General features: G+C 40.7%; 3 protein-coding genes across 4 annotated transcripts in view; all 3 read right to left on the bottom strand.

Moving 5' to 3' along the window:
• arhgef40 (Rho guanine nucleotide exchange factor (GEF) 40) overlaps positions 1-2,345 on the bottom strand; it is a 31,812-nt gene extending 29,467 nt beyond the window's left edge. Inside the window, exon 1 of one of the 2 annotated variants that reach the window (XM_046381242.1) lies at positions 2,109-2,345. In XM_046381242.1, coding sequence (XP_046237198.1) covers positions 2,109-2,111 — 3 coding nt within the window. In that variant the 5' untranslated portion in view covers positions 2,112-2,345. The remainder of the gene's footprint in view (positions 1-2,108) is intronic. The other variant, XM_046381243.1, reaches the window with a different exon arrangement.
• A 2,509-nt stretch (positions 2,346-4,854) lies between these two features.
• LOC124054838 lies at positions 4,855-11,259 on the bottom strand. The gene is made up of 11 exons (XM_046381256.1): positions 11,029-11,259; positions 10,147-10,182; positions 9,785-10,073; positions 9,528-9,673; positions 7,604-7,898; positions 7,361-7,512; positions 6,988-7,285; positions 6,710-6,855; positions 6,345-6,618; positions 5,348-5,541; positions 4,855-5,266 (listed from the first exon to the last, which is right to left on the bottom strand). Exons 1-11 carry the CDS (start codon positions 11,060-11,062, stop codon positions 5,202-5,204), a joined length of 1,929 nt encoding a protein of 642 aa, XP_046237212.1. The 5' UTR covers positions 11,063-11,259; the 3' UTR covers positions 4,855-5,201.
• A 1,136-nt stretch (positions 11,260-12,395) lies between these two features.
• On the bottom strand, positions 12,396-15,733 carry si:cabz01007794.1 (mucin-5AC). Its single transcript, XM_046381268.1, has 7 exons — positions 15,548-15,733; positions 14,516-15,030; positions 14,178-14,369; positions 13,961-14,056; positions 13,468-13,600; positions 13,172-13,345; positions 12,396-13,074 (listed from the first exon to the last, which is right to left on the bottom strand). The coding sequence occupies exons 2-7, from the start codon at positions 15,026-15,028 to the stop codon at positions 13,031-13,033; spliced, it is 1,152 nt and encodes a 383-aa protein (XP_046237224.1). The 5' UTR covers positions 15,029-15,030; positions 15,548-15,733; the 3' UTR covers positions 12,396-13,030.
• Between the last annotated feature and the right edge of the window lie 6,923 nt (positions 15,734-22,656).

The raw sequence follows: 22,656 nt of genomic DNA, 5'->3' as shown, positions 1-22,656 counted from the left end.
TTTAACTAGTTTGGTTAACATGAGGTTTTGCTCACAGTTTTGCTCAGGTCAAGGTTCTATGTGGGCCAGTCAAGTTCTTCCACACCAAACTCATCCAACCATGTCTTTATGGAGCTTTGCTTTGTGCACTGGGGCACAGTCATGCTGGAATAGAAAAGGGCCTTCAACAAACTGTTGCCACAAGGTTGGAAGCATAGCATTGTCCAAAATGTCTTGGTGTGCTGAAGTGTTAAGATTTCCCTTCAGTGGAAGTCAGGGGCCGAGCACAACCCCTGTCTGAATACTTTTGTCTATATAGTGTATATGCTGGCAAGGAGCTGCTAGACACTGAGCAACATTAGCATTTGGAGTCATGTGTCTGACCACCTGGTGAACGGAGCTCCTCTCCTTCTGGCTCTGATTCTCTTTCATTCACCAACCAAGAGGGGAAAATATCAGACCCTCCAGCAGCTAAATGTTCCACTTTTTCACCAGCTTGTTCCTCTCTGCTCTTTGGTTCTCGCCAGGGAGCGTGCAGAGGGTTCATCAGAGCACTTCCACTTAGCAGCTTTCTTCTGCAGCTGAAAGAGACACTAACAAGAGAGAGACTAAACCAAAAGAGCAAAGCTGTGGGCCTCAAAGCCAAAACAACAACAGCTGAAAGACACTAAGGTGCTTTGTCACCATTTTGCTACCATAAATGATCAAATATTGATTAAAACAGCTTTAACTAAGGAGGTAATTATTTAAAAAATGTGTTTATAGCTCTGTTCTTGATTCTTGATCATTGAGATGCGTTGAGGTACATCACATCCCTGCACTGCAGAAGGTCTTGACAATCACAGGAAACGCGGTTAAAGAAAGATTCCTGTGACTGACAGCATTACTACCCAGAAGCTTTTTGCTGTAACTTTCATCCTTTTTTTTTTGTTGGATTAGTTCCCTGACCAGACGTGAGGTCTTTCACTTCCCATTAACGTTTCAGAATAAGAGCTCGCCAGACAGAGGAAATACCCTCTGCCTCATATTGTTGGCAAAGAACACCTGCAGCATGATTCTGTGTACTGATGCATGTGCTGGAGGTCATGTTTGTCCCTGAGCTTTGTGTCAAGGGTTGTTCCTCCACTCGTGCCGCTTCCACGGTCTGTTAAAAGCGTAGGAAAACTTTTATACCCTTGTGACTCTGCTGTGACGATACGCGCTCTCGTGTGTGTGTGTGTCTGTTATTGTTTTCCACTGTCGACTTTCCCAGCTGCACATGTTCTTCCCTGCCTGAAGTCCATGCCATCCCTTGTTCCCTCTCTCTCTCTCTCTCCCTCTCTCTCCTCTTTTTTCTCCCGCAGGTCCAATGTGGAAAATGCGGCATCACCGAAACCACCGCTGCCGCCGTCCAAGTCTCCTAAAATAAAGAGTAACCCTACCCTCCTCTTTTATTCCACTCTTTCCCACTCGGGCTCACCCTCTGCTTTCTCTCTTCGTCTCCCCGCCAAACTGCTCCACCCTGCCCGACGCACAGAGAGACGTGAATGGGATCCAAACTCTTTCTTTCTTAGTTTCCTTCTGTTTTCGTTAAACTTATCTGCCACATGTGTCTGCCTGACTCATGCGTCTCTGTGCCCCCGTGTGTCTCTCATCACACCACGAGTGGGTGGGGATGGTAAACAAAATCCCCAGGGATGCATCACAGAGCTCTTGCGCTTTCGCCAAAGCCCTGATTCCCTCTGCAAGTCGACCACAAAAATCACCAACGTCACACAGCTGCAATCACGTCATCATCTCACTACTTCGCAAGCCATAAACTCGTTTGAACTGTCGACCAACATCCAATGCAGGAAACTTTAGGAAACGTTAAAGACTAAAGTCAAGCACATAAATGATGCTGATGAGTTTCTGAAGTGCATGTGGAAGGAATCTGTACCGAGAGCATGCAAATCGTGAAATAAGTACACTTAAGACAGGCCAAACTTAGTCATCACAAACAAAGAAGAAGAAAGAAGTTCCCTGATGAAGTTTGGAAATGTTCTCAGAGAGCTCTACGTATCTCTTCCTCATTATAAAAGTCCGATTGTTTTATCTTGTAATTTTCCAGACAAATTGGGTTCTCCACGGCTTGTGAAAGAGGGACTTACCATGACTTCAGTCAGGAATTCCTACATGCTCCTCAGCTGCTTTCCTGCATTTGCTTCCTCTCCGCATTCTCCGCAAAAACTTTTCTCCTCTCACTTATTATCAAACAGCCTCCATCAGCCTCCTTCATGAGATTTTTTTCCTCCCTCCCTCCCTCTCCCGCCCAACCCACGACTTGAAATCTTTCTTTCTTGTAAGATTTCAGCACTTGAAAACAGTCTTCTTCTCTTCCCCTCTCACACTCCGCTATGTTTCCCAGCCTGGGAATGTCCAAGCTGCACTTATTTCCCCTCCCCTCTCCGTCTGCCCGGCAGTCCCACACACTCCCACCTCCCCTCCTCTCTCCTCCCTCCCTCCCTCCCTCCCTCCTCTCACCTAACAAGAGGACCACAGTCTCTCTCTGCACTCAAACTTTCCATTCTCCCCCTCCAGAGTAACTTAAATGAATAGACAATGAAAAGCCGTTACCCCACCCAGGGGTAATTGAATATACATGCATATATATATGTATGTATATATATATATATGTGGACCTCTGATGTTTTGTTTTATTGTTGGTGAAATTGCATGTTCTTTATTCCCAGTGGGAGGTAATTAGGTCTGCTCATAATTAAGCTTAATTTGACGAAAAGGATTGGAGCAATTATTGAAAAAACTCAAACGAGACCAGCTTAAGGGGGGGGGGGGGGGGGGGGGTCTGTTTCTGAACGCGGTTTGTGTGTGCAAATACGCTCCAAAATGACTCATACTGACAGAGAGGATTTTTCAGATGGCAGAGTGCAAACTTTGCTAAATTAAACACACAAATGTGTATTTTGTAACAGGAGGGATTTTACCCAGTCAGAACAGTGTGGAGGTTAAGTTCTCAGTGAAGTGGATTTCCTTCCTGGGTCAAAAAAAAAACAACAACAACAACAACAAAAAACATTACAGAAGGTTAAAGGGCAACTCCGGAAATTCAAATTTTAGTGTTGCCCTTCTACAACATGAGGGACATGGAAGAGGCATTTTAGAAGCAGAATAATCCTGACTCTTAGTCCGCAGGTTGACTCGCCCTCCAAATCCTACATCTCCCACAATGCAGCTCAGTCTTTCATGCGTGCAATGCACACTTTCTGCCTTAAGTGTTTAGTCTCCGAGCCAGGGCTGGGATCACTTTCTCAGACTGTACACAGCTCTCCTAAAGTCCTGAAACACCTCCTTTTCACTTGCTCAGTACAGCTGCTCAGGACATATGAGCCCCTTGAAAAGTAACTTGTTAAAATTACAGCAGCCTGGTTTGATAGATCCGCTGGTGTCTTTGCAGGTTAATCCCCAATAATCTGATTTAAAACACTACAAGACATGATTTATGGGATTGAAAGTGTCTGAGAATACGAGCGTCTAAATTAGAACTTAAAGTTGAGATGTAATGATTCTGTTAACAACCCCTTATCAAGTTATGGAGCACTTTTGAAACCTGTAGTCTCTCACTTACAGTCTTTAACAATAAGGAACAATCTCTTCAAGTTGCCTTTATTCACTCGTTCTCTTTCTTTCATCGCTTTATTGCTTTATACATAGTGTTGGTGCCAGTCTGCTGGTTTTACTGCCGCTAAATTTAACCTCTAGAGGCTAAATGAAACCTCTAGAGGTTACATTTAGAGTCTATTGTGTGTGTTTAGACTATGGTGTGTGTTTAGACCGCTCTGAGAGTGAAGCAATGGAATCAGTTTTGATCATCCCCTACAACAGCTGAACAGCGCCCCCGTGTGTTTATTGTGTGGTATTGCAATAATGGGAAAGCGCTTGCGTAGGACACGAGGTTATCTTCTCTTCGTCGGGTTACTTAACTATGAAATAAACAAATATTGATATAATAGATGGAGGGAATCACTTGTCTCTTGCTTGAATTTCTTAGATATTTTTCGTAAAATGCACATTTGTTTCAGGGTCTGTTGCATTGAGAACATCTGACCAAATTTTGCTGGAAATGGAAAAGAAATTTGAAATGAAACCGCACAATGTTGTAGCTTCAGTGCTGAGTCAAAGTAAAGATTCAGCACACACACACCTGAAGACAAGAAGAACAAGAAGAACCAGGTAAATCACTCTCCTGCTCTGCCTGGTGTGTTCGTATCTGCTTCACCTGTAGCTCAGTTTATATTACATGTTACACACCCATTAATACCGTTGGTATTACACTCATTACTCACCCTTGAAGTTTGCACCACACCTTATACAAAGCACAATAACATTTAGAGAACTGGCACTGCATCCAGTGCTTCTTGTGTGTAAGCTGGGAGGTAACAGGGAGGATTAAACCGCAAATTGCATAACCTGAGCAGGTAGCTCATGAACGTCCACCGTTCAACATTCCCAAGGCTGCCAAGTGTTTATTTCAGTATATAAACGTTTTCTTTCTTTTGATTATTCAAAATTGCATGCACTCAACCCAGCAGTTCACTCATTCGGCTTCACTTACACTACAAAGAGACTACTTGCATATTTTAGCGTGTGATGACACACGAGCACAATATGGCAGATGATTAATTCTCTCCTACCTCAAGGTCAGCCAAACAATTAGAGAGTGAATATGCAGCAGTATCACTATTTTCTGTTGTTTTAATGCAAATGTAACCCCTTTTTGTGTGGCAAGCGTGGCTGTTGATAGTTCAGTTCTGCAGTTCACATCTCAAAGGTCTTTCACACATTACAAAACCATCTGAAGTGATAAAATAATAAGATATCAAGGCCAGGAAGTTAACAGCTATTGCTTTATTTCTTACTTTATTATTATGGGTGCAAGATCACACTTTTTTTAGTCACTATTGAAAAGATAAGATAATCCTTTAATGACTTGAGGGGGAATCTGGGTGTTACAGAAGCACAAACACAGAATTAGGTACAGATAAACTTAATAAATAAATAAATGCAAGTGTATAATATTGATATTATGAGCATGTATTCATATTTAAATCTCTGGTTCATGTGTAGTTTCAGCTGAGCGCAGTGGAAATATGGGCGTACGGACAACAAAAACTGCTCATAATGCACCACAGCGGACATGCAGAAACTATTTAGGGAACAAAAAGGATCTCGACCTTCAGATTATCTTAACTCGTACTGAGGACTTCGCGGGTGCTGTAGAAATACACTCTTTGTCCTGCGTCCTCGGCACCTAAGGCACAGAAAGAGCTGGTGAAGGATAAGGCCAAGTACGATATGAGCACACACGCGGGATGTGAGCTATAACCCTTACGTGACTGGCAGATGAAGTTGAGGAGCTCATCGCAGGGCTGGTCCTCCCACAGGTGGCGCTCTCCTCTTGCCACGCCTCCACAGAGGTTGGTGGAAGGGCGGGCGGCAGAACCTTGTGGCCATTTGGTGAAATTCATGGAATCGCCAGACATCCAGAACCAGCTGTTGAGCATCTTCTGTCTGCCAAACAGGTTTCTTAACAGATTTCAGATGTTTGTTAACAGATGTTAATAAGAGAGATTAGGTTTTAAAGCAGAAATATTTTAACATTTTTAACATTTTGAAAGCTGTTTGTTGAGATCCATGTGAGCAAAGATAAACCCTGCCTTAACAAATGGTCCAGACCTAAACGACTTATTATCAGAATTGTTGTAGATTCATTTTCTGTCAATCAGTGAGTCAGTTAACCGCCTCCTGGTTTCAGCTCTAACGTTAGACTTTGTCAGAAGGTTATGGCTTCAGTGAGAGCTGCAAGCAAAGCATCCACACACATCTGTCTTAGAAAGGCAGCAATGCAAATGAGCAAATGCAAGGACACGCAACATTTGACTCAAAGACCCGTGTCTTTTGGGTATTTACATTTACATTTTTTTGATTGTATGGAAAGAGAGCAGGGCAGGGCAGATGTCTTCATCTTTCAACCCTGAACAAAGTCTTTAATTGCATGAAAAAAGACAAAAACTCAGGACTCGTTCGTCCCAAAATTAACCAATGCAGGAGATGGACTGAAAAAGTTTAATAAAGAAAGCATGAACACGGAAACTCAGTGTTTATAAAGGAGGTTATACATTAAAGACCTCTTAAATCCTGAGTTTAGAAAAGTATATTATATAAGGCTGAAAGTTTTAAAGATCACCAGAGAGGCCATCACGTAAGTGACAAAACACACCTGCAATTTTACACCAAGTCGTGTTGAGTTGTGCTTGAGTGAGATGCTGAGCACCTACCTGCCTGAACCACAGCACAGGCCAAATCACTTCAGTGTCAGTGTGGCGTACCTGCGCAATCCCAGCCAGACGTAGTCTGTGAGGGGGAAAGGACTGCCACTCAGCAGCCGCTCCATCTCGCTCTGCTCTTCTTGGCTGTGAAGGCTGAGCAGGTCCCAGTGGTGACGTCTACAGAAGAACAGAGCGTCGGACCAGCAAAGCCTGCGTCCCACCACCGTCACATCCCTGCCACTCAGCTGCGTGCTCACAGTGGGAGGAGGAGGAGGAAGAGGAGGGGGAGGGGGAGGAAGAAGAAGCAAACGAGAAGAAGGGGCAACTTCTGGCACTGATAAGAAAGAGCAGAAAGTTGTTTGGTTCATCAAACACACACAACATCACAGTTTTCGGTTGATCTCCATAACGGATAAGAACCGTACCTTGCGGAAAAGCGTACACCTCCACTTCACACAGTGACAAAATCTTTAGATGTCCTGGAATAGTCACAAAAACGTATTGACCGCTGATGTCTCCACACCTGAAGGTGTGAATTGGTGTAGCCTGTACCTGTGACACACTGCCACACCTAATGGATGAGGAGAAACACCGCATCAGTGGAGAAACGCATCAGTGTTGCCTGAACAGTAAGTTTGCATGCATTTTTAGGACCATTTCTTAATTATTCTCTGGCAAATTTTTGCAGATATTTTTCCTTTACCTGTAGCTATCGTTATAGGTCTCATATGAGTTCCCAATCCAGATCTCCGCCCCCATAAGCCTTTCAGAGCAACAGTCTTGTCTGTTGATGATGGTGACAGCTCTGACCCTGTGCACAGCTGACAAGTCTACACTCCACCAGGGATTAGACTCTGACAAAGTGTGGGAACAGCACCCATCAGAGAATATAGCACTTTTACACCCACTGACAGCATTAGAGGCATCCCTTACATTAGGGTCTGAACCAGTGGATGATTGTATTGCTTGCTTCTTCAAGGCCACGTTTGGCAGAGGTGCCACTGCAATGGAAATAAAAGAATCAATATCAGACTCTTGAGTTTTAATAAATCAAAGCCAGTCAGTTACATTGGTACCTGGTGGGGTTGCATACACCTCCACTTCACACAGGGTGAGAGTCTTCCTCTCTCCTGGGATGACCATGTTCACAAAGCGACCGTTCAAGCTGCCTCCATCGCAGCGGAACGTGTAGGTTTTACCTGCACTGATGTGAGAGATTGAAGCACACCTGACAATGGAGGGAAATGCATTCAAATCATTCAAAGAAACACCAAAAAGTCCTGGAAATGAAAACACATGAAATTTCGACTCGTCAGGACCTGGGGTTGTTGTTTCCGTTGTTCACCAGCGAGTTCCCGATTCGGATCTCAGCTCCGTCCAGTCTTTCAGCACAGCAGTCTCCTCTATTGGTGACTTTGACAGATATGACAGTATATACTGCTAGCAGGTCCACCCTCCACCAGGGGTTTGTCTCGTTCTCGGCAGTGTGGCTGCAGAAACCATGGCTGTAGAATGAGTTCCGTCTCCCATCGATGGCTTTGTCGGCAGAAGCAAAGGAGAGCGTCGAAGCCTGGGTGGCAACTCCTCTCAGTGCCACATTGGGTAAAGGATATGCTTGCAACAAAACAAGACAGACGGTTTGATCGTGTCATCATTACAATGATGCCTGAAGTGCAAGTTAGTGTTGCCACTGGAAGAGAGGAATACAGAGTTATTCAGGGGACCCAGTGATGGACAGACAACTGGGGCCCAGATCACTGAATTGCTGCCTACATCTATGATTTCTTATTAGCTATGTGCTACCTGCCAAAGCTGTACAGGTGGTAAGTGAAATAGCAGATCACATGACATGGTTGGGCTATGTTTGGACAAAAAAAGGGTTAACAATAATGGCTCCCACAAGGGGTGGTAGAGGGGGGCAACGGCCGTTACTGTGAGTCGCATATGCTCAAAACCCCTCTGAAAATATCCACTGTGGCGGTATTAGTCTATGCAAAACAGATTATTAGTGATGAAACACAGATTATTTTCTGTAACCCCAATTTACAGATGACCCCTAAACACCACGCAAGAAGCGTACTGGCTGGCCGTTTCTGTGCTCCTGCGCATCGTGCATCCTCGGTTACCGGATACAGGGGCTGACTAGGACAGGTGTGTCAGGCAGAAACGACGCGAAATTGAGTGAAGAGAAGCTAATAGCATCCCTTGGTGTTAGCATTAAGATTTTGTTGCACCGGAGTCGAATTTTGTGTTACGTAAAACCACTAAGGATATCACATTTTTGTTGAACTAACCTCTGCTAGCTTAATTACGGCCGAGATGTTACGAGAAACATGGCTGCCGTGGTGACGCAGTAATAATAAAATGTGGCTAAAGCTAATGCGTACATGGTTTAAAAATGTTGTGGGCCAGGTGTGTATTGTTTTGAGAACGAGATAGTTTGGTTAGAAAATTGCTATTATGTTCACTGTTACGTGTTAATTCTATGGAAAGTGAAAAAGGAAACATCGGACCATATGAGAACTGTTGTGTACACTTGTGTGCAGGCTTTGGGAGGATCTTTTCTGTTGACAATGTGCAACTGCTTCGACTGCTGTCCTAAGCCTTGTGGATGCCTTCAGTCTGGCTGGACAATGACATCTGGATGCTGTACTGTTTCAATTGGAGGGTAAGAACCAACTCAATTATTTTTTGTTAGGCCCATTGACTGTATGTAAACATGGACGATATGGTAGCGCCACAATATTATGTTAAAGCATCTTGATTGCCCCCTGGTGGCAGACTCCAGTATTGGTCCTAAATCCAGCCCACTTCAGGTATGCAGAATGGAAATAGGTCAAACTAATAACGCTAAGTTAACTTAAGGTAAAATTTTTTCAAAGAACAAAGATGGTTACTGTCATTTTAGTTAGTTCTTATCACACTGATGTATGTTCAAGTTTCCATTTTCCTGTTAATAGTTGTACAGTGGGAGGAAGTGGAGACACATTGTCCATTTTTATATATAAATATATATGCCAATGATGCAATGAGGAAAGAAAGGTGTTTAACTAGGCCTATTGTTGACTGGCAACCTTTAACGATCTTTCAAAGGCGAGAAGGTCAAGACTAATAATTTAAAACTAATAACCTTACAGGAAATAAGGTCTAGGTCTTATTGTGCACATGTAGAGTCTGGTACCACAAAAACCCTTGCAGAATCGAGTGAATTTAGTATCTACATCATATGACGTATATCCTTACCGAAGCTCACATGGTACACCTCAACTTCGCAGAGACTTAGAACCTTATTGCTTCCCGGGAGAAGCACGGCGACATAGCGTCCCTCTGTAGCGCTACATGTAAAGTATAATGTTTGCCCACTGGGAATATGAGAGATGACTGCACACCTGTGTATGTGAGAAAAGGAATGGACACGGAAAGAGAAAGTGAGAGGAACAAAAGCTTTTTCATATGTATTATGTAGATGTATTATGCAGATCTGTATCAAGCTGTTTTACCTGGTGTTTTTGATGTCATTGGCCTTTATTGAGTTTCCAATCCAGACTTCGGCACCGTTCAGCCTGTTTTCAAGGTCATTGCTGTTGGTTATCATCACAACAGTAATTTTGTACACATTGTGCAGATCTACCCTCCACCAGGGATCAGTCTCTGTATTGGTGAGGGTACAGGATCCGCTTTGAAACCTTGAGTCTCTGTTCCCATCCACAGCCCTGCCAGCAGCACCAGACTCGTTTTCTGAAGACTGGTCGGCTTTTTTGTTCAGGGCCACGTTTTGGGAAAGATTATCTTAATGACAAACACAATATTTATTAGACAAGAAAACCACAGCATTAATTGAGAGGAATATAAAACGGTTTACCTGCCAGTGCTCCAGATGTCAGCAGGAGGGAAATGCCTAAGTGATCAGAGATGTTAGAAAAGTGCTTAATTTTATCTCCTTTATAAAATAAAAGACAATAATGACGTGCACATTATCATATATAGTATATTTTACTTAACTTATCAACTTATTTAACTTATCTTGGTCGGGAAAACTGCAAGTGCAATGTCTGTACATAAAGAATTTCCCCTCATTGATAAATAAAGGAATTCTGATTCTGATTTTGAACTTATCATCACAGATATATAGATGAAATGTAAGCAAATTATAACAAAAGGAAACATGTCACCAGGGGGTAAGTTGTGGCTAATGTGTGTATTTGAAACAGTTTTCTCATATTAAACCTGCATCGATAAAAATTTCGATAAACAGTGATTCAAAATACTCTAATGTTACTCATAGTGGCAAGATGCCATAAATTAACACTGTAGCTTTATTAGCTAATTAATACATTTTTAGCTTGTTGTTTTGGGTTGACTGAGTCACTTTCGTCAAGGCTGTGTCCAACAGTAATGCTTTGTATGCATATAGCAGGAGTTTGTAGAGACCAAATATACAGCCAGATGAAGTGGACAGACACACCACTCCAGTTATGTGGTAATGTTGCTTAACATCTTCAGGATGTGAGAGAATTAGAGTTTTGAAAGTTGAGGTTAGCTGAGAATCCGTCACCTTGTTTTGACATATTTTTTTTAATTACCCCTTATTGGAAATTGTAGCTTTGATCTTTAGTCTTGAAAATATCTTTATAAAGTATTGAAATTGAATCAAATTTTAAAAGACAAAGAAATAAAAAAAAAGATGAAATGATTACGTAATTAAAAACAAATAAAGTAAACCGTTTAAGATGTTGTGACTTACCATTGAGGATCCAAATGTACTGGCTCCCATGCATGGCTGTGGAGAAAATGCCAAGGAGTCAAAGCTCTGACAGTCTTAATAAAAATACACTTCAGACCGACACCATCTACTAGGTAGTCTTGTTACTGTCTCTGTAGTTTTCCTCTGAGTCTCAGCATTCAGAAACTGTACTGGGTAATTTGTGCTGGTACATGAGAACATGGAAATTTGCAGTCAGAGATGTTTGCATGAAGGACAACACGCCCAGATGGACATCTGTTTGTGACTTTCGATCAACTTACTGATTAACTTCTTTCTTCTTCCATTATAGAGCGGTTGTTCACATTTTTATTTAGTATTTGCAATTTGACATTTGTTTTTATGTTAATATGTTATGTTAATTATTTAAATGTGATATTTTAGTGTTGACTTCCTAAAGTCAAATCATTTAACAAAATAGAATTTATTTAGCAGCTTCACATCATTATAAGGTGCTGTAAAAATATGCCTTGGGAGTGTAATAATTCCGAGAGTTTAACACATTACAGGAAAGTAATGTATAGCTTTTTTCAGCTTAACAGGGTTTTAAATTTGGGTATGACAGGAAAGATTCTGTGTTTTTAAAGCTGTCTATTCTGTTCCACTGTGACAGTCAGAAGACAACATTTACCAACCGCTATTTTGTTCTGTGTATCGGAAACAAAGGAAATCATTGGCTGTTGTCACATTTGACACTACGTTATTTTGACTGTTTTAGTTCCTGAGTTTCTTTTGTGGCACTGGTTGTAAAAATCCACCTGCTAGTCAAATTAAGTTTAACAGTCCATCAGGTAACTCACTGATTGGACAGTTTCGGTGATCTTTGTCCCACATCATCAGTGTGTCATCAGGACCCACACGGGGAAGTAAAACTCTGTTGACTGGCAGAAGTTTATGCCATACTTTTAGTGTTTCTGTTGTGTATATTTATGTTCTTCACTGTCACAAAGAGCTCGCTAAGACATAACTGAACATAATTAGGGATGTGCGCGATTTGCTGTCTAGTCATTTGAGTGTTGCTGACATTGCTAGTCGATACCAGATGCATTTGACAAAAAAGATAATGTCCCACTGGTTTTTATTTTTGTTGGTATGCAGTCATATATCAGCCTTATTATCCGGCTCCTCCAGGGCAGATATGCTTGTTTCTTTGTGCCAGTACTTGTGGCTTTTGAACCACCATAACGGCTCCAGTTAAAGTCTGTATATGCAAATTGTTTTGACACAAATCATTTTTATGGGAACCACTGACTTTAGATGAACAAAGTTACAGAACATTTTGTGTTCGGTCATGACAGTCTAGTATCTGAAAATATCTGACCGTTTATTAACGCTGCTAAGATGACCAGTTTGGATAAAATTATTTATTTCAAAATAAAAAATCAATTGTTACATAAGCAAGGTGCAAAATAAATTATACCAATATTTGGTATCAAATCTAGCAGTCCATATGAGCAATGGCTCATGTGCACTTGCTCACACAGACACCTGAAAATATCAGCCAGTGAAGGCTTCATTGTGATGAACAAAATGTGCAACAATATGTGCATTCACACCGAAGAGAAAAACATAATAACATTACAAAAGACACATCTGCCATTTGTGGACACCGTTATGAGTGACAGGACAGGATAAAAACATTGAGTTGTATGTTGTATTTGCCTGCAATTAAATCAGTTTTAGGACAAAAATCCAGCAGTCCTGTGGTTGCAAACAAAAACAAACAAAAAATATGCTTCATATACTTTAAATTAAAAACTCCTAAAAATCAATTCACTTAATTCATCATAGAAGTGAAAATTGCTTGCAGAAGGATGTAGAAGAGTAACCGCCCTCCAACAACTCCTCCTGACATAATATTAACCATGATTTCAACAATCTGAGAGGCTCTGTAGATAAGTTCCTGTGAGATGTTTAACAGCTTATATGTTGAAGCACGCGTTTATGGATCGGGAAGTCAGGGTTTTGGGGGATTTCAGTTTCTTCATCGCATGGCCAGACCCAGGACACCAACAGAGATCAGCAGAGCTGCAGGGAAGGACGGGAGAACAGACATTTATTAGGCATTGTTGAAACACATGTAATTGCAGGCACTTTATGGAAAGCTTCTTTCTCTTATGCTCACCTTGCATCAGTGATTGTTGCAGTGTAATGGCGTGGTTGGCGGTCGTAGCAGCAACTGTAGTGGGAGAAACAGTGCTGTTGGGGGTAATCTGATTGGTGACGGTGGCGTTAGGATTTCCCAGGTCTACAGGATCACTCCTCAATTGGGTGTTCGGGGGTCCCAGAGTGCCGGAAGCTGATGTGCAAGCGAAAGACAAAAATATCACTGATGTGTTTGCACCATTATCTGTGCTATTGTTTGTGATGGGGTTTAGTTGAAAGTGCATGTGAATGTGTGACTCTGATTTGTTTGCTTACTGCTGTTGAAAGGTCCAGTGGAGATTGCAAGTGAAAGGGTCGATGCTCTTGTAGTTGAGCCTGGCACAGTGGCAGCAAATGTACACTGGATTCTGTTTCCATTGACCCTGCCCCTCACAGAGTTCGCGTTCAGCTGGTGAGAAACGGATCATAGATGACAATGAGTTTTCAGTGGTGTATTACAAATATTTATATTTTATGCATATGTGGGCGATTTGAATCAATGTTTGTCTTCACTTTGCTATAGCAACAGGTGTGGCATACTGTACTGATTGTTCAGTATTTGACTTGGACATTACGTTCATAAGCAGGCCAGATGTGCCTACAGCTCTTTCATTTTTACACAAATTTTTGCATTATACTACAGATGACTGGTCGTTCATGAGTGTGCCATGCAGATGTCATGAAGACTCAGTCACACTCACTGAGTTAATTTTTTTTTATCCTAACTCAGCTCTGCCCCCCTCATTGATTTGAGTCAAGTAGAACTCACCTGGGTTACAGTCAGCTGACCATTGTTGAGGAGAGCGCCAAAGAACTGAACAAGACCGTTGTTGTTTGCACAGACGTAAGTTTGGTCGTTGTCTCCCTGCAGCACAAAACAAAAAAATGGTGAATTGAACCTGTTTCAACAGACACCTTCAAACAAACTGTTAGATTGGCTCTGGATTAGACTTCATGGTACTTAGATCTGTGAGTGAGTGACATACCAGTGTGTTGTCAACTGACAGGGAGGCAGCCAGGTAGCCCTCTGACTCTCCAGAGAGTCCAAACTCGAAGTTTTGACCACTCTGCTGCTTAGCAGAAAGAAAGAAGCATGACCCTGCAATGGCGGGGTCGCATGTAGAGGGCTCAGCTGCACAGAGCCGCTCGGTCCCACATCCTGCGCGAGAAATATCTGTCTGCAAGGGAGACAAGAATCAGTTAAATGGGTGGGAAAGGTGCACTTTGATGAATACATCAAAAAATAAATGTTTTAATTTAACTTGATCCTACTCTGTTCTTTTGTAATCCATTATGCTTTTTTTAGGTGCTGGGCATCTCTCACCTCTAGAGTTTCTACTGTTGTGTTGGGCGTCAGTGGGGGGGCTGTTGTTGCGACTGTGGCAGGTGCTGTTGTCATTGTTGGCGCCATTGTTGTATCTGGTGCAACTGAGGAGTTGTTCCCTGCTGCTGTTGTCATTGTTGGTGCCATTGTTGTATCTGGAGCAACTGAGGAGCTGTTCCCTGTGTTCATTGTCATGGTTGGTGCCATTGTTGTATCTGGAGCAACTGAGGAGCTGTTCCCTGTGTTCATTGTCATGGTTGGTGCCATTGTTGTATCTGGTGCAACTGAGGAGCTGTTCCCTGTGTTCATTGTCATGGTTGGTGCCATTGTTGTATCTGGCGCAACTGAGGAGCTGTTCCCTGTGTTCATTGTCATGGTTGGTGCCATTGTCATATTTGTAGTCTCAGTTGGCGGATCAGGTGTTGTCATATTAGTTGTGGTTTGACCGTAGGTGCCCATAGATAGCGAGGACAGTGTCACGAACAGGACAACGAGGACCAGTCTGTTGTTCATGCCTAGAGTAGATAGAGTGAGATTGTTCAGTTAAATAAATAATGGAAAACTTCATCTACAGTTCTGATGTAGCAGAGATTGTATTAAATGACCTCTGGGAAAAATTTAAAAGCAAAATATCTGAGTAAAAATTAAAGCCAGTACTAAATAATTGAAAAGAACTGTATTCACAAACATCCAGTAGTAGGCTACGCGACTTGGAGGTTGTGGAGCAGAAGTTTTAGTAAATGTTGTTAAAGGTGAACCATATTTAATGATTGCACCTTTAATTACATTTGCTTTGCGGTGGGTCATGGTACTATTTGAAAATCCAGGCTAAATTTTATAACATTTTCAGCCATTAATATATCATTAAGCTGAACATGTATTATAATTAATATGTTAATCTATATGCAAAGCCAAAAAGTATTGAATACATAAAGAGTTCTTAACACATTGAAGACACATCTAACATGTAGTTTATGTTACAAGGGGAAGCTAGAAAAATATTCTCACTTTATCCAAATTGTTTTGCCCTACCTGCAGATCTTTTTGTCTTCAGTTCCAGTGATGGATGAAATTATATTTAGAAGCAAGCAAAAAAAAAAGCAGCTTAGTTCCTATTAATGCAGATCCTGTATCGCTTTACTGTCCGGTGTGCTTTACGGTTGTGCTGCTGACAAATCTGATGATCTTATCCAGATCCTCGGTGGAGATGTGACACCTGTTCGCTCCATGTCACTATTTATAGGGAAAACTGGAAGACAGCAAAACCACAAAAACTTGTCTGACGTCACAGGTGGTGTCCCTATAGGGTGGGGCTTAAGGGCGTGTGTAATGGAAAGGACGAACAAATTTTGCAATGTCACAGAACGTTTAACCCCCCCCCTTTTGAAAGCTAGTTTAGTTTCTGCTTTCATTACTTCCCTGAGGGCAAAGAGTGCTTGTAACCTGATAAAGATGGACAAGGAAACAGGCACCGTTTTTGGTGTCTTCCTGCGTGGTTACTGTCAGATGTAGTGGTAACACAGCAGTGTCATGTAAAACAAGGTGTTAGTTTATATATGTGCTCAAATAGATGCTCATGTACTCAAAAAAATGTAAAAAATATGACATGATACATAATACTAAGGCTTTTAAGGGTTTTCTAGATCTGCTTAATGAATCTCCATTGATTTGAGTGGACCATAGTTTAGACCATAGTTTTTGATGGTAATCCAGATGTGAATATCTTGTCTTTATGCAGTGAGTTGTAACGTGATGATTAAATGAGGCCTCCACACAGCTCCTCACCAGTGCAAATGTCTTGGAAAAATGCCGTAAGAGGTAACAATATGAGAAACACATGGGTTGGTATATGAAACCAGTCATGAGACCAGCGACACAATGCCAAGAACTGGTTTCTTGGTGGCAGTGCCCTCCTTTCTGTTTGCTTCAACATCGCCATTGTGTTTTTTTCTTTTTTTGTGAACATGAACCCTCCCTAATAATTAACCAGGCAAGTCCAGGCAGCTCTGAACTGTCAGTCTGTAATAAGAGACGATGGTAATTATTTGATCAGGTTGAACTGTGATCACTGAAGAGGACTTTTGAAATGCAAGATTTCATCAAAGAACTACACTTTTTTCCTTTAATCTAGTTTTGAGTTTCTCCCTGCAATGGGACATGTCCTCAAGTGTGGTGTATTAAGAAAATGGTCTGCTTTGGATACAGATTAATCTTTAATAGTTGGAGTAGCTGTACGTATTTTAATGATGAAAGAATTGGAGAGATTTGTAATATCTAATACAGTAAAAGAATGTTGATAACAGAATTTCTAGTAAAAGTAATTAATTAATAACAAGTAAAACTGAATTATTTGGCTTTTTTAGAGATGAACAGCTGAGATAACTTCTTGATATTCAAAACACACCCACACAGTCTGAATGCCGCTAACCACAGAACAACTTTTTCACTTTGGAGAAAAAGTAATGGCTTAGTCACGTTGAGTGGTTGCAATACCGGTTAAGAAGAGTGAATCGGGGATGTGGAGTAACTAGTTCATCAGCCATATAGCTAGTCACGGAGTATCTTTAAAACTGGTTTTTGGAATATGGCTTTCCTGTGAATACCATTCTTGAAAAACAAAATCCAGCATTTTCTCTATTTGACTACAACAGATTAGGTTAATCAAACTATTTCTGCTCCTCTGCCCCCATTATGAGTCCCCCAGGATATAGAAATGCGGTGCTTTAATTTTAAATTTACTATCAAGCCATATCACTCATAACCATATACCTTCAATTGTGCAAATTTTTAATTAATTGAGTAGCTCACATAACAGAGCTACTCAGCTACAATACTCGTTTTACATAGCTAAACAAACATGAAAGTGAAAAAGTTACCTTGTTCTGTGGTTAGCAGCATTCAGACTGTGGGTTTGTAATATCAAGAAGTTATCTCACTCATTCATCTCTAAAAAAGCCAAATAATTCAGTTTTACTTGCTATTAATTAATTACTTTCACTAGAAATTCTGTTTTTCAACATTCTTTTACCGTATTAGAAATCATAAATGGCTCCAATTCTTTGACTATCATTAAAATACGCCACTCGAGCTATTAAAGATTAATCTGTTTGCAAAGCAGACCATTTCTTAATACATCACACTTGAGGACATTTAAAGTAATCCTTTCTTGCATTTTTATCATGTCCCATTGCAGGGTGAAACTGAAAACTAAAAATACAGTAAATGTCTTGCTTAACAGAAGAATGTTGCAGATTAACAGTGCAGCGTGAATGAACAATGGCACAGGCTGTGTGTCGCATTGTGGCATTAAAGCTTTGGTCATGGCCTCACTGTGTCAAACCTGGCTGGTTGTCATGGCAGAAGAGGATTTCGGCTCGTAAGAGCATATTCCTGTGGTGAATCAGGCATGAGTTGGTTAGCAAGCAGAACAAAAGATTGAATTGCCATGGAATACTTTAGTCAGCATGTTTCACCACCAATACACTGCGTCATAAAGTCATGTAGTACTACAAGGTAATGACATCATCAGGAAGAAATTTGAAGTACGCTATATAGACGAAAGTATTGGGTACACCTCTTTATTATTGAATTCAAGTGTTGTATGGGGCTGTTTTTCAGGGGTTGGACTCTTTACTTCAAGCATAAAGATTTCTCTTCACTAGAAGGGGATTCTAGGTTTAGGTTTGTATGTTTAGCATGACTGTTCCCCAGGGCACAAAGCACAGCTCCATAAAGACATGATTGGATGAGTTTGGTGTGGAGGAACTTGACTGGCCCACACAGAGCCCTGACCTCAACCTCATTCATTTTTACCAGAAGCCATTATATGGAGGTGATGTGAATGTGTGTGTGTGTGGAGTCAGTTATATGTGGTGGAACGAGGAAGTTATATGTTTTTGGGTTGAATCTGTTCCTGAATGTGTTCTTCTTCAGCCTCAGAGCACCTCGTGGTTCCTTCTACATAGGACTTGGCTCCAGAAGCTGTCCGCTTGTGTGACACAGTGTGTGCACATTGTGTCTCTGGTGTAGGAATGGTTTTATAGTTCAGCAGTACATATAAAGTACTGCGCATATGACATGTCCAACTAATTTGTGTTTAGTTTTTTTTCATTTAAAGCATATAGGAGCTTTATAATTTAAGAAAACACCATGTGTTTGCATTTAATATCTATTTCATCTGAAGGGCATCAGCACATTGCTGAAGCTGAATTAACAGGCACAAGTACAGCTGTATGTGTAAACAGTGCTTACTTACGTCTACAGATCTAAATGCTAATATCATAAACCAAATATTTACCTGCTCCTCCTTTGTTTCTTTGTGTACATGTCCAAGCAATACTGCTGCAGCGTGTGATGGAGTGAGCACTGCATTGAGAACAGTCCTTCAAAGGGCTGTCTGTTTTAGAAATTTTATTGGATGATATATTGTCCCAGAAATAATTGCAATTAACAATATTATTGTCATTTTAAGACCATATTATGCCCCTGATATAATAATTTTAATTCTAGTATGTGAGTCAGCTTTATTCTGTCACCTTTCTCTGTATCTGAACTTACTATATATCTGACTGCACTGGCAGATTTTTAAACTTCAGGGTTTAATAATATATACAAATATATAAGGAGTAGATTCTTTAAAAGTGCAGGGTTTTTTTAAAAACTTTTTCTTGGGATTTCCTGTGATTGCCTTCACTGCTCCCATGTGCTTTAGTGTTCAGGCCCTTTTCACTGACATAAAACACATCATGATGACTGAAGATTAGTCAATGACATATTTTATAATCTGCATAGGCAGAGGAGTTATGTGTCAATCAATGTCAAAGGATTGTCACTCAAACGTTATTAAACTAATTTGGCTTTTAGCCATATGGATTGAATTTGCTTTCTTCAGCCTTGCATATCCAGCCACTGATTGAAAGTTTTACAACCATTTCGTTGTTGGTATATTAATAAAATTGTGTTAAGACCTGTTGAATTCGTGCTAAACTCACTGCTGTTTACACTTAGGTCTTTTTGAACCTGCTGAAATGTGAGCTCCAAAGTCAGTGTTTGCTCAAGGTTTGTTTCAAGGATAATGAAACCACAAAAATCCAACTCTACTTGTTCAGCAGCATCATAGCCACATTGTGTTGAGTTTTCTTTTCAGAGATACACTGGAGTCCACATAGCGAACTTGCAGTTTCTGTGCTTCCCGTGTGACGCTCTGGTTCAGTCTGCCTCTCATTTCTGATGAATTGCTTGCACTGGCTGCCTGTCAACACCTGTTATTGCAGACAGTCCAATGTAACCTGTGTTCACAAAGCCTGGCAGACACGTCACAATGGAACTCGCACGTTGAGACAGACAAATTAGCGAACACAATGAAAAAATTGTTTCAGTTCAGAGCATGCCGACAAATACCATACATTCATGAATCTGCATGTGTGCGCACTCCTAGTAGACAGACAATACAGAAAAAAAATGTCTGTCTGAATCCCATGTCATAAGTGTACTCGTGACTCTGCGAAAAGGAATTAAATGATTTCACCACATCCCTGTTGTCAAGGAAGGGAATGTTTACTTATGCTTGGCAATAATGAGGAAGTGTTTCAGGATGTCACCATCAAATTTGACGCATGGGAAAAGAAAGAAAGTCCTTCTGTTATCATATTCAACTAAAAATGAATTTACTGAACCTTTGTCTGTGCTTGAAGTTGTCAAAGAAGATAAAGGTTTATATTAGCATTAATGCTTAAAAAAAAATGGACCATTTGGTTAATCCTACTCATTGTAAGATTCTGACCCTCGTGAAAAGTCAGAACATTCGTGAACATTGTAGATGTTCACAAACACATTCCAGTTGTAATCCAGTTGATTGTGTATGTCGTACCTCTTTAGTCTTGATGTTGATGATTTAGTCATGCGTGCAGTTTTTTTTTTCTATGATATAAAGCAGCTAAAATAATCAAGTTTTTCCTCAGGAGTTCTCTGGTGAAAATCTTTTTTAGCCCATTTTAGCTGTTGTTGCGCACTTTGCTTCTGTTGAACTGTTGCTGCTACTGTTGCAATTCTGCTCCTACTGCTGTGATAAATACCACTGGTGCCTCAGCAGATTTGTAGAAATGCTTGTTAATATAAAACTACTGCATAGGTTGACTGAAAAGTCCTAGTGTTACACAAAACACACATAACATTTGCAATAATATCTGTGCAACATTGGGTTGAAAATCTGATGGCGCCCTTTTTTTCCCTTTTTATTACATCATTTTCAACACCTGGTATTGAAAAAGTGTGGTTGTGTTGATACCTTTTGACAACCAATGAGTAATCCCACCGTCATCACTAATATACACTGTTTGTAGTGGTGCATGCATGAAGTTACACAGTGCGACAGGTCCATGTATACACAGAATACCATTGGTGGTGAATAGCTGAATCGGTCGGATGAAAGATTCTGTCACTGAGGAAGGTCAAGAGGGAGAGAAGATGTGTCAGCGTTTCCTCATACCTGCAAACCTTGTGATGCTTTTACCGGAGGTGCTAAATAGGAGTTCTTTTTCCCCGAGTCATGTATCATCTGGTGTCAGTAAACTGGAAAGTTTCCTGAGTGCCGCATTGTGTTTAACGTCCAGAGCATGATTAGCATCAAGATTTAGCACTGGTAGGGGTATTTTTACACATTTTAGAGATTGTGCAGATTCTGTGGTTACATCCTGCAAGCATTCACACGTAAATGTCTTAATTATCTGTGATTATCAGTGAACCAGCTCCAAAAAGTCGATCTCAAAATGGCGGAATCATCTAAGAGTCCCCAAATAAATATGTTTTTTTATAAATAGGTAGTAGTAGTAAATGTTTCTTGTGAAATATTGTTTATATTAACCTCTTCAGGTTCCCCAAATTGAGATAAAATTCCCTTGGTCTGAGCAGCTCAAAATTCTTGTCAACGCATGTCAAGCAGGCTGCTTCATTATTAAGTGCTCAGAAGTCGAAATGGTTCAGATCACTTTTCCGTGTTTCTTTTGGTTCTTCTTTTTAGTGTGCAATCATAAAATGATTTTTTAAAGTCGTGTTTTTAAGTGTGTCGTAATATTGGGGTGGGGGGTGTCAGTTGTTTTGTCTTTTCACTTTTAGGTCATTTTGTTTTCTTTAACTAAAATTTCTGTTAGATCTGCCTCACTAACTGCTGCTTTTGCAGACTATACGTTGTCACTGGTGGGTTACATGAATTGCTCATAGTTTGTAATATGAGGAAGAGTGGATGTATTTTTTGTTAAACCTCAGCACTAAATGAAACGAGCCTGTAATGTGAATATGAAAGCCTGATTTTTGTCATTTTTCCAGCCTGCATGTAGATTGTTTGACTAAGTCTTTCCACTCTGATCTCTCTTTAGATGGCCAGAGATACGACTGCATTGTTTCTGCTGGATGGGTACCTGATTTGCAGCCCGCGTACTTTACTCCAGCTATTAAAGGTAACACCTTATCGAAACCATAATTCTTAAAATACGTGATGTTCACTGTGTGTGGAGAAACAACCACTCAGTATTAGACAGTGACAGTCCTTTAAATGAGTTAAACTAAAGTCTCTTGTAGCCCTCAGTAAATACTATAGACATTTACACACGGTTAATGAGCCATGTTGTTCTGGATGTGGAACAAAGTTGTTCAGTTGTAATGTTGGTTCAAGAAGCATGAAAGATTGGCTGTGATGTTTAAAAAAAAAAAACACTTAATAATCTCACGTTTTGTGGCAGCACAGTGGAGAGTGAAGGGTTAGAGGTCGCAGTAGATTCGGATAAGAACAGCAGTGCAGGTTCCCAACTCAGCCGAAGTTCTCGAAGAGGATATTCAAAAATAATAATTGTAATAATTAAATACATATGGTTCTCCCATCTTTCACATGAAAGTGAACAGGGATTTCTGTGTGGCCAGTACGGACATGTGGATATTCTTTTGAGTTCAACCAGAAGAAATGTAATTTTGTTTTGCAAGTTTAGTTCATTTGCTCTATTGACCCACTTGTTCCTGCAAAGGTCTAGTAAAAGTCAAAGGAAAACTAGAAACAATCACCAGGTCACCGCATCAGAAACATGCTGTCTTTTGTTGGAGTCGCTCAGCCCTATATTTTTCTGTCTTACTTTACTGAAGGGAAATAAGAA

This window comes from Scatophagus argus, chromosome 23, assembly GCF_020382885.2.
Source record: "Scatophagus argus isolate fScaArg1 chromosome 23, fScaArg1.pri, whole genome shotgun sequence".
Taxonomy (NCBI): Eukaryota; Metazoa; Chordata; class Actinopteri; family Scatophagidae; genus Scatophagus; species Scatophagus argus.
Note: the sequence above shows the minus strand (reverse complement) of the source record. Positions and strands in the feature narration are given on the sequence as shown.